This window comes from Mastigoproctus giganteus, chromosome 2 (assembly GCF_048544385.1).
Source record: "Mastigoproctus giganteus isolate SK-2022 chromosome 2, ASM4854438v1, whole genome shotgun sequence".
Classification (NCBI taxonomy): domain Eukaryota; kingdom Metazoa; phylum Arthropoda; class Arachnida; order Uropygi; family Thelyphonidae; genus Mastigoproctus; species Mastigoproctus giganteus.
Window position 1 is genome coordinate 31505195 of NC_143576.1, and position 15358 is coordinate 31520552.

The 15358-nt window shown below is 38.1% G+C and overlaps 1 protein-coding gene across 4 annotated transcripts in view; it reads left to right on the forward strand.

Moving 5' to 3' along the window:
- Positions 1–15358, forward strand: part of Pi3K59F (phosphatidylinositol 3-kinase 59F) — a 349960-nt gene that overhangs the window by 102046 nt on the left and 232556 nt on the right. For all 4 annotated transcript variants that reach the window (XR_016547875.1, XM_090388562.1, XM_090388556.1 and 1 more), the window contains one exon: positions 7407–7511. Coding sequence is in view for 3 of the 4 variants with exons in the window: in XM_090388562.1 (XP_090244688.1) it covers positions 7407–7511 (105 nt within the window). In the remaining variant the exon portion in view is untranslated. The remainder of the gene's footprint in view (positions 1–7406; positions 7512–15358) is intronic.

Genomic DNA, 15358 nt, shown 5'->3' on the forward strand with positions numbered 1-15358 from the left:
TCGCGTTTTAATTGCAAGTTCTACGTTAATGGATGCAATGCAACAACTGCTCTGCGTGAATTTAGATGCTGTAAGAACTTACGTCAAGGTCCTTTATCAGCTGTGGCAATTAGAAGGATGATTAACAAATTTAAAGAAACTGGGTCCTTTGGTATTAAGCCTGGAAGAGGAAGGAATCCTGTTTTACCTCAGGTAGCAGAGGAAGTTGCAACGGCTATCGTTGACCGATCCATGGATGCAGCTGCTGGGACTAGTAGCAGTGCACAGGATGTAGTGAGGCAATTGGATGTCCCATATTCCACTCTGTGGAAAATCCTTTGGAAACTAATCTACTATTATCCATGCAAGATCAGTCACCAGCAGCAGCTGTAAAGAGATCATCTTGAAAAATGAATGGCATTTGTTCTAACGTTTTTTGGCCAGAATTGAGGTGGAAGATGCCTGGCCATGGAACATTCTTTGGGGAGATGAGGTCCATTTTTATCTCGATGGGACTGTAACACTCAAAACTGCCGAATGTGGACTTCAGAAAATCCCATTGCACTCGCCAAAAATCACCGTCTGGTGTGGTGTGACATCAAATTTCATCCTAGGGCCATACTTTTCCGAGGAATTGCACCCATCGGGAGCAGCCATCTGTTCCATTACAGCACAAAGATATCATCACATGCTGAGCAGGTTCATTATTTTTATGCAAGATGGGGCTTCTCATATCGCGTGACCAGTATTAGCATTAGTAGAGGCATTTGATGCAAGAAAGCAAGCTTATGCAGCATCAGCCAAAAAAAAAAAAAAAAAACCCACTTCCACTTCACCCCTCTGTTCGTTCAAAATACCTGTCCAGCTGAGCCTTAAACTTATTTAGGCTATCAACCTCCACCACAAGGGATGGAAGTCTGTTCCACCAACCAACCACCCGCTGGCTAAAGGCAAATTTCCGCACGTCTATCCTACATCTGTCTTTCCTCAATTTGAATTTATGCCCTCTCAGGTGATTTTTCTGAGCTAGAGGAAGAATCCCATCAGCATTGAGCATGCTTAAACCATTCAAGGCTTTATACACCTCTATCAGATCACCTCGCTGGTGCCTAGTCTCCAGACACTGTAATTTGCAAAACTTAAGCCTTTCTTCGTAAGAGCACCCCTTTGTTCCATTCACTAATCTTGTTGCCCTTCTCTGTACTCGTTCCAGCAGCTCTACATCCTTCTTGAAGTGAGGCCTCCAGACCTGTATACAGTACTCTAGGTGTGGCCTGACCATTGCCTTATACAATGGAATAATCACCTCCTTATCCCTGCTGGAAAAATTCCTGTATATCATTGACAATACTCCATGAGCTACTCTTGCAGCCCGTCTGCACTGCTCAGAGAACTTCATATCTGCCTGCACAACCACCCCCAAGTCCCTTTCATTCTCTACCACTGTCAGTGTAGTACCACAGAGTTGATACGTTGCTCTGGGGTTGCTGTTTCCCATGTGTAGTACTTTACATTTGTCAATGTTAAACTTCATTTGCCACCTCTCAGCCCATCTGCTCAACCTTTCCAGATCCTGTTGCAGCAGCATAGTGTCAGTAGTGTCCTTGACAATCCTGCCAACCTTTGTATCGTCTGCAAACTTGGACATTAAGCTTGATATACCATCATCAATATCATTGATGATGGTATATCATGCCCTCTGATATACCTGATGTTATATCAGTATAGCAGCTTCTCTGGCATCACTTTACTGCAGAAAGAGTCATTAGTCGTTTGTTTCCCATTGCATGGCCACCACGTTCGCCTGCCCTTACACCATGTGATTTTTGGCTGTGGGGTCACCTCAAGGCTAATGTCTATCGAGGAAGTGTCCCTAACCTGGCTTTCTTAAAGGACAATGTAAATCAGCATGTGCAGAACATTACTCCAGAGATGTTGCATTCTGCAGTCGAGCACACTGTGCATTGAATGCAATTTCTGGTCCAGAACAATGGTAATCATCGAAAACCAACTCCACCATCAGCCATAGGAAGTAAACTGTGAGTGAGTTTGGAGCTGTGAAACCATTTCCTCTGACACTGTATAGTTCAGTTTCTTTCTGTTTTTTTGCAAAGAGCACAAATAAAAATTTGTAATTTCATTAAGGTTTGTCTTAGTTATTTATTTGTTGGTACTTTGTCATGTCTTTCCTCTTGTACAGTGCCATATTATCCCCTATCAGCAGATTTTGGTACCAATTTTTTTTTTTTTCCCACGGGAACTTTTTCCCCCATGCCTTGAATAGTTCACTTACCAATTTTGGTGGCATTCTGCTTATTACTTAGAGCTACAGAGAGCTCTGAATAGGGATGCTTTAATTATGGCCACCCTGTATTTTAAAATGAATGACTCATTTTTAAGATAGTATATGTATTATTGTATGATATTTGAAATTGTTCATTCATTGAGGTATTTAAGTTTCAGTATATCTTTCAATGAAGACATGATAGTCATGATTTTGTTATTTTTGGAATCATGGAACAGTTTCCTTTAGAATCTGCATTTTTTTTTTTTTTTTTTTAAGCATGCTTTTAATTTCTTCAGTTAGCCACATCAGATTTGTATTGAAGATAATATGGCACATGTCGAGCCCAATTATTTTTATCCCGATCACTGATCTTGTGACTAAAGTATGAGAATATGTGCATTTAGTAATACTGTAGATTTCTTTGTCTGAGTTTTTGTTACAAACCATCCAGACATATAGCAGAAATTGTCAGGATGATTTAGACATTTTATTTCTGCTTAAATATATTAACATCACAATGTTAAGCAAAACACAGAAGAAACAAACAATATGCAGTAGATATGCAGTAGAGAAGAAACAAACAATATGCAGTAGATAAACTGTGTGCATACTTACACTAGAATTTTTGTTCGAGCCCATCACCACCAAATACAGAGGATGCGGAAAGGTCAGGGAATGACCACCGCATATCCCGGAGCAATATGGCCTTAGTTGCTAATGCTCCTAAAAACCAAACAACAAACAACAACAAACACTAGAATTTTTCTCATTATGGAGAGAGGTGGGGGGAGACATATTGGTTTGAACATGTTAACTTTCCCCAATATTACTTGTTTCTATAAGTACATGCAAACATTATTTACAGGGAGTACAACAGATTACTGTCATAACTACTTTCCTAAATTATGGTAAAATATGCATATTATTGGTAAAGCCTGTAGATGTAGCAATTGCGACATGAATGGAATTAAGAATTGTGTTCGAAATTTAAGCATAAAAATCGACTGCACATAGCTAATATTAGTGGACGTGTTGTCCAGTGTAATTGTTGGATTTCTATTGGTCCAATTTTAATGAAATTTGGAATGGCTCAACAAAAAAAAAAAAAAAAAAAAATCTAAACAAAGGCATATATAATTTTTATGAAAATCCTTCTGTTAGAAGTTAGGCATATATGTTAGGCATATTAGGCAAATGTTCTTTAAAAAGGAAACTTTTTAGTTTCCTTCAATATACAAATATGGATGTACAAGAAGGAATTCTATTCCTGTTGTCACTTGAATACATCGTCACATTGATAAGATTTAACTGGAGAATGTGCAGTCATTTTTATTATCCAACGATAAAAATACCTTAATGTTTCCATTTTCATTTAATTTTTTCCTTTTGAATGCTTTTATTTCTTTTACAAAGTGATTGTGAAATTTTCTCTTTTATGAAAAACCTCCATTCTGTATAAAATTATAGAGGATTAGTGAGGCATTACTGTACTTTGAGAAATGAGTTATTTCTCAAAAAAATTAAGGAATAGCCACACAGAAATTATGAACGTGCTCATTTAACACTTCTAAAATTCATTTCACATCAATGTGAAATGAATTTTAGAAGCACTTATACAGAAAATTTTTCTCAGAAGGTTTATAAATGAAACCAATTTACTCAAGTAAATATTGCATAGCTTAAAGATGTATTTAATCAGTGGGTATACTGTTCAGTCTTTTGCAGGATGAAAGCAATTTTTTTTATTTGGCAAATTTTGTGAGGCCGTATGTCACATTGCAATTTTAGTTCATTTCAAGGTGATTCTTTTTTAATTAATGTATTTTTTTTTGCAGCTTTCAGTAGTCTTAATTCTTTTTGGACTGAGTGATGTATTCATATAAAGACCAAAGTAGCTGCTTCAAACCAAAGTAGCTGGATATGAGTATAACAGACCTTATGGGAAGAAAGTTGGGGTATTTTTAGGGAATTCATCATAAGTTTTGTGAATTTTTTGTTGCTGTTTCAGAGTTAGTTTAAACCTTTAAAACAGTTAGTACTGATAGACTTCTCTGCTTTAGCATAGTTGATGTTTTCAGTCACACTGTCAGAATGCAGAGCAATATGGCCTTAGTCGCTGATGCTCCAAAAACCCTACAACAACAACTGTCTGAATTAGGGAACTTTTGGCTTTAACACTGGTGAGTGGCACAAATTAATTTCATTTTGGAGATTAGAACTTCTCCAGTTGAAGCTATAGTGAGGTAATATCAGGAGAAGCAGTGGCATTGTTATAGTGTTTTTCCACAACATGCAAATCAGGATGTTAACACGTGCACACACACACATATATGAACTGCCACACTATGAGCTGACCAAAGTAGTTTATAAATAGAAAAATCCCCAAACACCCAACCAACTTGTTTGAAGGTAAACCTGATTTATTTTTATCACAAAGGGCCACTGCACAAGCACTATTTTAGTGTAAAATTCTAACTCGATAACCTCTAAATAGTTTAATGCTACTAAAAAAGTTTTTAAAAATTTTTATTAAAAGTCGCCTTTATCATTTAAAGTCTCATTGCTTTACTATTTTATATATTTATTTAAAAAAAAAAGTAAAACCCTGCAATTCTTTGAAAGTTGTTTTTACTGCAGCATTTGAATTGAAACACCATCCTTTGTGAAGCTTCTTTCTTTCTTTCTTTCTTTCTTTCTTTCTTCAGTTCACCAAAAACACAGAAGTCAGATTGGTGACAGATCTGGTCTATAATGAAAGGTGTACTGGAGTGCATCCCAGCTCACTTTTTTGAATAAAGTGCTGAACTGTGTGGTAATGTACGGGAATGCATTATCATGAAATAGGATGATCCCTTTTTTCAGTTGTCTCAGTTATTTGCTTTTGGTGCTGAGGCATAGGCAGCTCAGAATTTTATTATAGCATTCTGAGTTAATGTTGGCATAAGTTCTTTGAAAACTATTAACAAAATAGATGGTGTTTGAAGAAAATAGTTATAACTCTTCTTGCAGAAATCTGAGATAAGCTTTTTATTTATCACTCTTGAAGAGTGAGGATGCTTTCATCATCATACTAAAAACCTAGTTCAGAATGCTGTGAGTGAGACTCATATCCTACCACAATCTCATTCATAAAGTCATATCACATATGACTTTATGAATGTGATAGCATAAGTACTCAAATGATAATGTAATTTGCAAGTTTGGTTCTTGCAGTAATCTTGATTTTGCTGAGCTGGAAGTTTACATTAACCAAGATCATGAATAACAGAGTAGGCATTTACTATGTTGATGTTCAGAATTATGAAAAGTCTTTATTTGTTATACACATGTTATTGTCTTGTGCAGTTTCCAAAAGTACAATATTTTTAGTGGATTTCATATGGCAGGGTGTCTTGAATGCTGCAAATTGTGTGTCTTTTCTCTTCCTTCCTAAAAGATTCTTGAAACTTTCTTCACTGTGCAGCATTAGTTTTTCGGTAACAGCCTTCATCATATACAACCTACATTTTGTTATGAATTTCTTTCCAATCTTGTCCTTCAGCAGTTAAAAATTGAATTTACTGCATGCTGATTCATTTTGGATGCACCTTCTATTTGAAATAGCATATAAAAATTACACAACCACGAAGACAAATGAAACAGAGCAGGTCTTATTATAAACCAGCATGCTGATATACTAGGTATCCCAGAAAAGTACCTACCAAGTTTAAATCTGTTTCTCCAACATCTATTCAAATGTTATGCAAATTAGCCACTCATGGAATTTATGACTGTGTTTGATCTAGTGTCCCTCCACTTCAATTTTTCTCAGCTTACTCTAAAATTTGTCTTGTAATTTTGGCAAACGTCTGTCGAAATATCAAAAATGTAATATCAAATTGATGATTTCACTTGTTCCTTGGTTTCACTTGTTCTGATGGTTTCACACGGTCCTTGGGTTGCTCTGTTAAGCTCTATCTTTGATGTATCCACACAGAAAGAAGTCACATGGATTTAGATCTGGGGAATAGATAGGTAGGTAGGCCAATCAATGCCACTTCCGTAGATGTGGAAGTGGCATTAATTCCAGCCACCAAAGCAGTGACATTCTTTCTGAAATGTTCATTCAGGAGATCAGAAATCACCTGTGAATGATGGGGTTGGGCTCCATTTTGTATAAAGTAATGGCTTCTATGTTCAGAGCCATGGAAATCCTGCATTAAGGGAATACATTTTCGAGCAAGCATCCCTAGCTGAGCAAGGTGACATTTTCCTCTGTGAAAATTGGCCCACAAATTTCATAAGTCAAAAGAGTACACTAAAAGTAACGTGCTTTGGGGTAGACAAAATGTGCTTTGTCAGACCAGATTAGGGTAGAGCCAGTTTGTCTAGCATAGTGTTTTAGCAAAGTCCAGTCTTGCAGTAGCATTGCCCTCTGTGAGGTGTTACAATGTGTGGATCTTGTATGGAAACAGATGCAGGTCAGACTTGATGTGTTGCAGAGTGGTGTGCTTTGATACCCAGTTCTTGAGAAGCTTTCCTGGTTGACTTTTTTGGGCTTTGCTGGAATGTTTATCTCATTTCTGTGGTTTTTGGCTTTACTGGAATGTTTATCTCAGTTCTTGTGGTTTTTGGCTGGCCATGTTAAGAGTAATCATCCAGAACGTATCCTGTCTTCCGAAACTTCTGCACAACTTTAATGATCCTACCCTACCCTGAATTTCTTTTGCAACTCTTTTGCGATAGTCTTAGGGCTCTCTGCTAAATGGAAATATTACCCAGTTATGAATATCTGCTATTCCATGATGTATGAGGCCATTTTGCAATCATCACCTGCAATAAAAAAAATAAATAAATTCTGTGAGTACTTGATTTGCATGCTGTTTGAATAAACTGTGTACTCTCAATTGTCATGGAGAAATAAAGATTTAAACTTGGTAGGTAAATTTTGGCTACCAGTTTGTTGGCTTATGCATACATCTGTTAAATGGAAATATTTGTTGGCTTATGCATACATCTGTCCATTTCTTCCAACCTGCTGAGAACTGTCATGCATCAAACCTCTTTTAATCAAAAAAACCTTCTACTTAGAAGTAGATATTACTTATATTGTAATTTCTCATGATAAATCCATTAATCTTACTGAATTTTTTATTTTAAGGAAAATTTGGTCGAAAGTAAACATCACAAGTTGGCTAGAAGTGTTCGTAGTGGTTTGAGTGATAGAGATCTTAAGCCTAATGCAACAATAAGAGATCAACTTAATGTAAGTATCTTATTGGAATCACATTTCTTTTACTTGATTTTTCTTTAGTTATAATTCATTTTTATTAAAAATGAGCACATGCTTGTACCATTAGAATATAATTATTAATTAATATTGTAATTATTTTCTTTTTTTGTAATTCATTACACTGTTGCCTTAACTTGTTGTCCATTTTTCTTTGTGGAGGAACTCCAAATTTCTCTGATTTATGTTATTTTGGTCCATTCCTTTTAATATGTGGCTTGAGTTACAGAGAACTTTTTATTTCTTCAAGCAATGTGAAATTATGGTAAGAAAAATAATTGGGACAAAGTTCGTTCCATAAAATTTTTGGGAAATTGACAATTAACTCTAAGAATTTTACTGGGACAATTATCTTATGAATAATCATGAAAAAAAAAAAAAAACATGCTTGTTTCTCTTTCCCCATTGTTAATGATATGTGTGATATAGTTCTGCAGTTACATAACATAGGTATAACTATACAGTATACTGTAAGAGTGAAAACTGTAAAAAAGCTTTAAGAATAAAAATTTGTCTAAAGCGCTTTAAGGGATTAAGCCTCGGGCTGTGAAAGAATTAGACAATGTGCAAGTTTGTGCAAATGCAGCATATTAGTACGCAGCGATTCTATAAAAAGCTAAAAATGGCGTTATGAATACTTCATAACGAAGTTTTTATGGCCCCGGAAAATAGAGAAGTTTTTTCTGTTTTATTAACTTAAATTAGCCTATTAACTTATTTTCTAGAATAGCTTTATATTCCTAGTTACGATACTTAGTTTGAATTTTAACTAGGATAGAGATTTTGTAGGTTATTACTTAGTATTGGTAAGGGTATCGAATCCACATTCGTTGTGTTTTACAAGTTTTGCAGCTCCGGTGAACGGAAAGTGTTTTTTTTTTTTTTTTTAGCTATATTTAGCTGCTTTATTGACAAATTGTTATATTAAATTATTTTCTATAAGTAGCTTATAGATCTAGTCAAGATCCTTGGTTTATTCTGAATTGAGACAGTGAGATTTTGGAAGTTAATTAATACTTAAGTGTCTGTAGATTTATGGTTCGTACTATACTAAGCTAACGCTATCTAGTATGGGATATAACGTTATATTGTATAACAATGGCGGCAAGTTACGATAGTATTATCGATAAATCAGTAAAATTTATTAATTTTGTTAAACTTCATTGTCAATTAAATTGTACTTTTTAACTAAATACATATAATGACTTAGATTTTACAAACGTAACATAATTAATTAATATATAACTTGATACGGAAGTTATATAATGGAACTTGGAGATAATATTCGATACTGAAAATATATATATAGATATATAGTGTTATAACTGCATTGGGGCCGACCGGGCTAGCCAGGTAGGTAAAGTGCATGCCTGGCAACCCAAAGGTCGCGGGGTATTTTTTTCCCACCTTGGGCTTGGGTCACAGTAAAATGCAAAAACTTTGGGAGGTGCATTATGGCCAGAGAAGCTGATGCGCCAACAACTAACAAGAAAAAAAAAATAAATAAATAAAATAACTGCATTGGAATACAAGTTTAGGGTTATAATTTTGTACTGAAATTGAAATTTTATTGAAATTGAATCGAAATCATGACTCAGACCAGAGCACCAAAGCAAAAGGGTCAAGCTAATGGGAGTGTTGTGGCTCAGGGGAGAACTGAGGGGGACAGTTGCCCTCTGAATCACAGCCTTTTAAAATGCACTGCTTGCTTGACGTTTGTGGAGCAATCAGGTACGGGACATGATATTGCCAAGGGGGATGTCATTGTAGTAGTAGTAGTAGTAGTGGTGGCATGTGATGCAAGAAAGCAAATGTATGAGCTTATGCAGCATCAGCCAAAAAAAAAAAAAAAAAAATCACACCATTCCCTCCAAATGCCTGTCCAGTTCCTCCTTAAATTTATTCAACCTATCAACTTCCACAACGACAGATGGAAGTTTGTTCCAGCAATTAACCACCCACTGGCTAAAGGCAAATTTCCGCACTTCTAATCTACATCTGTCTTTTCTTAATTTGAATTTATGCCTCCTTAGGTTCGTAATCTGAACAAGTGGAAGGATCCCATCAGAATTCAGCGTGCTGAACCCATTCAAGGCCTTATACACCTCAATCAGATCACCGCACAGGTGCCTAGTCCCCAGCCACTGCAATTTGCAGAGCTTAAGCCTCTCTTGATAAGAGGATCCCTTCATTCTCCTCACCAATCTTGTTGCCCTTCTCTGTACACGCTCAAGTAAATCTACATCCTTCCTAAAATGAGGCCTCCAGACCTGTACGGAGTACTCAAGGCGTGGCCTGACCATTGCCTTATACAGAGGGATAATCACCTCCTTTTCCCTGCTAGCAAAATTCCTATATATCATTGACAAAACCCCATGACCTACCCTGGCAGCCTGTCTGCATTGCTCAGAAAACTTCATATCTGACTGCACAATTACTCCCAGGTTGCCGACCGGGCTAGCCGAGTGGGTAAAGTACAAACCCGGCAACCCAAAGGTCGCGGGTTCGATTCCCGCCTCGGGCTTGGATCAAAGTACTGCAAAAATTGGGAGGTGCAATATGGCCACAGAAGCCGATGCGCCAACAACTACCAAATCAAAAAAAAACTCCCAGGTCTTTTTCATTTCCTACCACCTTAAGTGTAGTACCACACAGTTAGTATGTTTCTCTGGGGTTACTTCTACCCATGTGCAGTACTTTGCATTTGTCAAGGTTAAACTTCAGTTGCCACTTCTTAGCCCATCTGCCCAAATTATCTAGATCCTGTTACAGTAGCACACTGCCATTACTGCCATTAACAACCCTGCCAACCTTCGTATCATTAGCATTAGCATTAGTAGAGGCATTTGATGCAAGAAAGCAAGCTTATGCAGCATCAGCCAAAAAAAAAAAAAAAAAAAACCACTTCCACTTCACCCCTCTGTTCGTTCAAAATACCTGTCCAGCTGAGCCTTAAACTTATTTAGGCTATCAACCTCCACCACAAGGGATGGAAGTCTGTTCCACCAACCAACCACCCGCTGGCTAAAGGCAAATTTCCGCACGTCTATCCTACATCTGTCTTTCCTCAATTTGAATTTATGCCCTCTCAGGTGATTATTCTGAGCTAGAGGAAGAATCCCATCAGCATTGAGCATGCTTAAACCATTCAAGGCTTTATACACCTCTATCAGATCACCTCGCTGGTGCCTAGTCTCCAGACACTGTAATTTGCAAAACTTAAGCCTTTCTTCGTAAGAGCACCCCTTTGTTCCATTCACTAATCTTGTTGCCCTTCTCTGTACTCGTTCCAGCAGCTCTACATCCTTCTTGAAATGAGGCCTCCAGACCTGTATACAGTACTCTAGGTGTGGCCTGACCATCGCCTTATACAATGGAATAATCACCTCCTTATCCCTGCTGGAAAAATTCCTGTATATCATTGACAATACTCCATGAGCTACTCTTGCAGCCCGTCTGCACTGCTCAGAGAACTTCATATCTGCCTGCACAACCACCCCCAAGTCCCTTTCATTCTCTACCACTGTCAGTGTTGTACCATAGAGTTGATACGTTGCTCTGGGGTTGCTGTTTCCCATGTGTAGTACTTTACATTTGTCAATGTTAAACTTCATTTGCCACCTCTCAGCCCATCTGCTCAACCTTTCCAGATCCTGTTGCAGAAGCATAGTGTCAGTAATGTCCTTGACAACCCTGCCAACCTTTGTATCGTCTGCAAACTTGGACATTAATCCCGATATACCATCATCAATATCATTTATAAATACAGAAAACAATAATGGACCCAACACTGAGCCCTGAGGGACTCCACTAATAACATCAGTCCACGATGAGCAGTGTCCATTGATTACCACTCTCTGTCTTCTCCCCCTCAACCACCCCTTTATCCATAGCAGCAATTTGCCTCCAATGTCACACTGCTCCAATTTGTGTAGCAGTCTTGCATGTGCAACAGTATCAAAAGCCTTTCTAAGATCCAAGTATATAATATCAAAGTTATTCCCTGCATCCAGTTCCTTTGTGACTGCATCATAGTATCCAATCAAGTTGGTCAGGCAAGACTTCCCCTTAACAAAACCATGCTGTGTCTGAGCTATAACTGAAGTCTTGTCTAAATGATCCTGTAGTGCGTCTTTAACCAGTGCCTCCATTAATTTTCCTGGAACAGAAGTCAAGCTCACAGGTCTATAATTACTTGTGTCAGCCTTTGATCCTCCTTTGTGAATTGGGGTCACATTTGCACATTTCCAGTCTATGGGTACCTCCCCTGAGTCCAAGGAAGCTCTCATAATTATGGCTAAGGGTTTGCTTACTTCCTTTGCTGCCTCCTTTAATATAACTGGATAGATCCCATCCACCCCGGGTGCCTTTCTTGTGTTTATCTTCAACAGTTTCTCCTCCACTTTACTCCCAGTTATTTCAAGATTCTGTAACTTACTGCTAGAGTTGAATACACCTCTGGCATTCCCCTCGCTGAATAACTCCTCATGTGTGAATGTCGATGCAAAATATTCATTTAGTTTGTTAGCCACCTGAGCAGGATCATCAACACTTGACCCATCAATATCAAGTGGACCAATCTGATTCATCCCTTTCCTTCTAGAGTTTACATAAGTAAAGAACTCTTTGCTGTTTTTCTTTGCATCCCTTGCCAAGGATTTCTCGTAATCTGCCTTCGCCTGCCTAACCTCCTTTGTAACTTGGTTGCATATCAACTTGTATCTATCATAGGCTTCTGTGTCATGTGTTAATTTGTAAGTATCCCATGCATTTTTCTTCTCTGCCATATGCCTCATTAGTTCATCTGACATCCATTTTGGCCTAAACCTTGAACAATATTTCTTAGTTGGTATGTAAAGCCTAGTAGCTTCCAAGATAAGTTCTTTGAATGCTTCCCATTTTGAATTTGCTGTTGGTAACATCATCAGTTGGTCCCACTGTATAGAATTTAAATACTGTCTCAGTCCATCGTAGTCGCCTTTACGGAAGCAATAACCCTTCCCTTTACCCCTAATGGTAGTTACCTCTTTGAGTAAATCCCACTTCAGCACACTGTGATCACTGCCACCTAGTGGTTCATTTATCTGCAGATTCTTAATGCATGAAGAATCACTGCTGATAATCAAATCAAGAGTATTACTCCCTCTAGTTGCCTCCCGAACATGCTGATGTAGAAAACAATCATCCAATGAATCCACAAAAGCCCTGCTAGTGTGTGAGTATCCAGCCCCCAAATTCCAGTCAATATCTGGGAAATTAAAATCTCCCATTATAAGACACTCTGATTTACTGGCCCACTCTATTTCCCTGTACAGTTCCTTATTATACTCATCAGAGTCATTAGGCCTATAGCACACTCCTACTCTCAATTTTGATCTCCCAATGTTTATGTCACACCAAACTGACTCCACACTGCACTGTCCAGCGATGTCGACTGGCTTCACTTCCTTGGTTTTTATGTGTTTCTTAACTAATAGCATAACACCTCCCCCCCCCTTCCCATCCTGTCTATCCTTTCTGTAGACGTTGTACTCCCCAAATTGCAGTTCCGCATCCCTTATATCTGTGTGACACCACGTCTCTGATATCCCAACAATATCTGCCTTCGATGTTTTAAGCAAAACTCAAATTCATCAAATTTATTTACTAAACTCCTAGCATTGGTGTACACGCAAGTATACCTGCACCTGTTTCTATTCTTAGCTACCCTAACACAACCCATGTGTTTACTTGTACCACAATGGCTCCCAGCAGTCTCTGAAATACCATGCATCTTGTTTTTCAGGCTTCTGCTCATTCTAATAGAAGCAGTGCAAGAATCTCTTTCACCTCTGCCAGTGGCTACTGTCAATCTATTGGTCTTTGTCTCCCCCCAAGCTAGCAGTTTTCCGACCCACCTAACACTGCCTCGATAGCATCAGCAAATATTCTTGCACCCTTTCTATTTAAGTGTATCCCATCCCTGTAGAAGCAATCTCTCCTGTTAACAAGTACAGTCCAGGCTGAAAAAAATTCTACCCCTTGAGCCTTGCACAATCTTTCCAGGGCCGAATTGATCGACAAGGCTCTCATCATATACTCCCTCCTATCATGTCTGGGCAGAATTGCAGACACTTTCAAATTCAACCCTAATTCACAGCTTTTTTTCAACAATGGCCTGTACTTGTTAAATAATTCCACCAGTCTCCTACTCTTAATACCATTAGTGCCAACATGCACAACAATATCAGCTTTTGTGCCCTTAAAAGATGATATCCACCCTACGTCAGCAACCTTTGCCCCTGGAAGACACACCCTAGTCCTGTTCCAGTCATCTGCAAACTTCGACACTAAGCCTGATATACCTTCATCAATATCATTGATAAATAAACAAAACAACAGTGGACCCAACACTGAACCCTGTGGGACTCCACTAATAACATTAGTCCAAGAAGAGCAGCACCCATTGATTACCACCCTCTGTCTTCTCCCACTTAACCATCCTTTTTATCCATTGTAGCAACTTACCCTTAATACCATTCTGCTCCAATTTGTACAATAGTCTTCCATGCACAACAGTGTCAAAAGCTTTCCTGAAATCCAAATATATGATATCAAAATTATTTTTTGCATCCAGTTCCTTTGTAACCACATCATAATATCCTATCAAATTTGTCAGACAAGACTTTCCCTTAACAAACCCATGCTGTGTCTGAATTATTGCTGCAGTCTTGTCTAGATGATCCTGCAATGCATCTTTAACCAGTGACTCCATTATTTTACCTGGAACAGAAGTTAAACTAACTGGTCTGTAATTACTCGTGTCACCCTTCGATCCCCCTTTGCGAATTGGGGATACATTTGCACATCTCCAGTCCGTGGGAACCTCCCCTGAGTCCAAGGATGCTCTCATAATTATGGCTAAGGGTTTGCTTAGTTGCTTTGCCGCCTCCTTTAATATAACTGGATAGATCCCATCCACCCCAGGTGCTTTTCTAACGTTTAACTTCAACAGTTTCTCTTCCACTTTGCTCTCAGTTATTACAAAATCATTAAGTATCCTGCTACAATTTGATAACCTTCTGCTATTTTCAAACCTTAATAATTCCTCACGTGTGAATGTAGATGCAAAATACTCATTCAGTTTGTTTGCTATCTGAGCAGGATCATCAACAGTCGAACCATCGATGTCAAGTGGACCAATCAGATTCATCCCCTTCCTTTTAGACTTTATATAAGTAAAGAAATCCTTGCTGTTTTTCCTAGCATCTTTTGCCAAGGATTTCTCGTAATCTGCCTTCGCCTGCCTAACCTCCTTTGTAACTTGGTTACAGATCAACTTGTAGCTATCATAAGCTTCTGTGTCACGTGTTAATTTGTATGCATCCCATGCATTTTTCTTCTCTGTTACGAGTCTAATTAGTTGACAACCATTTAGGCCTAAACCTTGAACAATATTTCTTAATAGGTATGAAACTTTTAGTAGCATCCATGATTAATTCCTTGAATGCTTCCCACTTAGAATTTACTGTTGGTAACATCATCGGTTGATTCCACTGTACAGAATTTAAAAACTGTCGGAGACCACTGTACTCGCCTTTACAGAAGCAAAAACTCTTTCCTTTACCCCTGATGGTAATTAAATCTTTAAGTAAAATCCCACGTCAGTACACTGTGATCACTGCCACCTAGTGGTTCTTTCTTTTATCTGCAAATTCCTAATACATGAATGATCACTGCTGATAACCAGATCAAGAGTATTACTTTCTCTGGTTGCCTCTCGAACATGCTGCTGCAGAAAACAATCATCCAATAAATCCACAAATGTCTGACTAGTGTGTGAG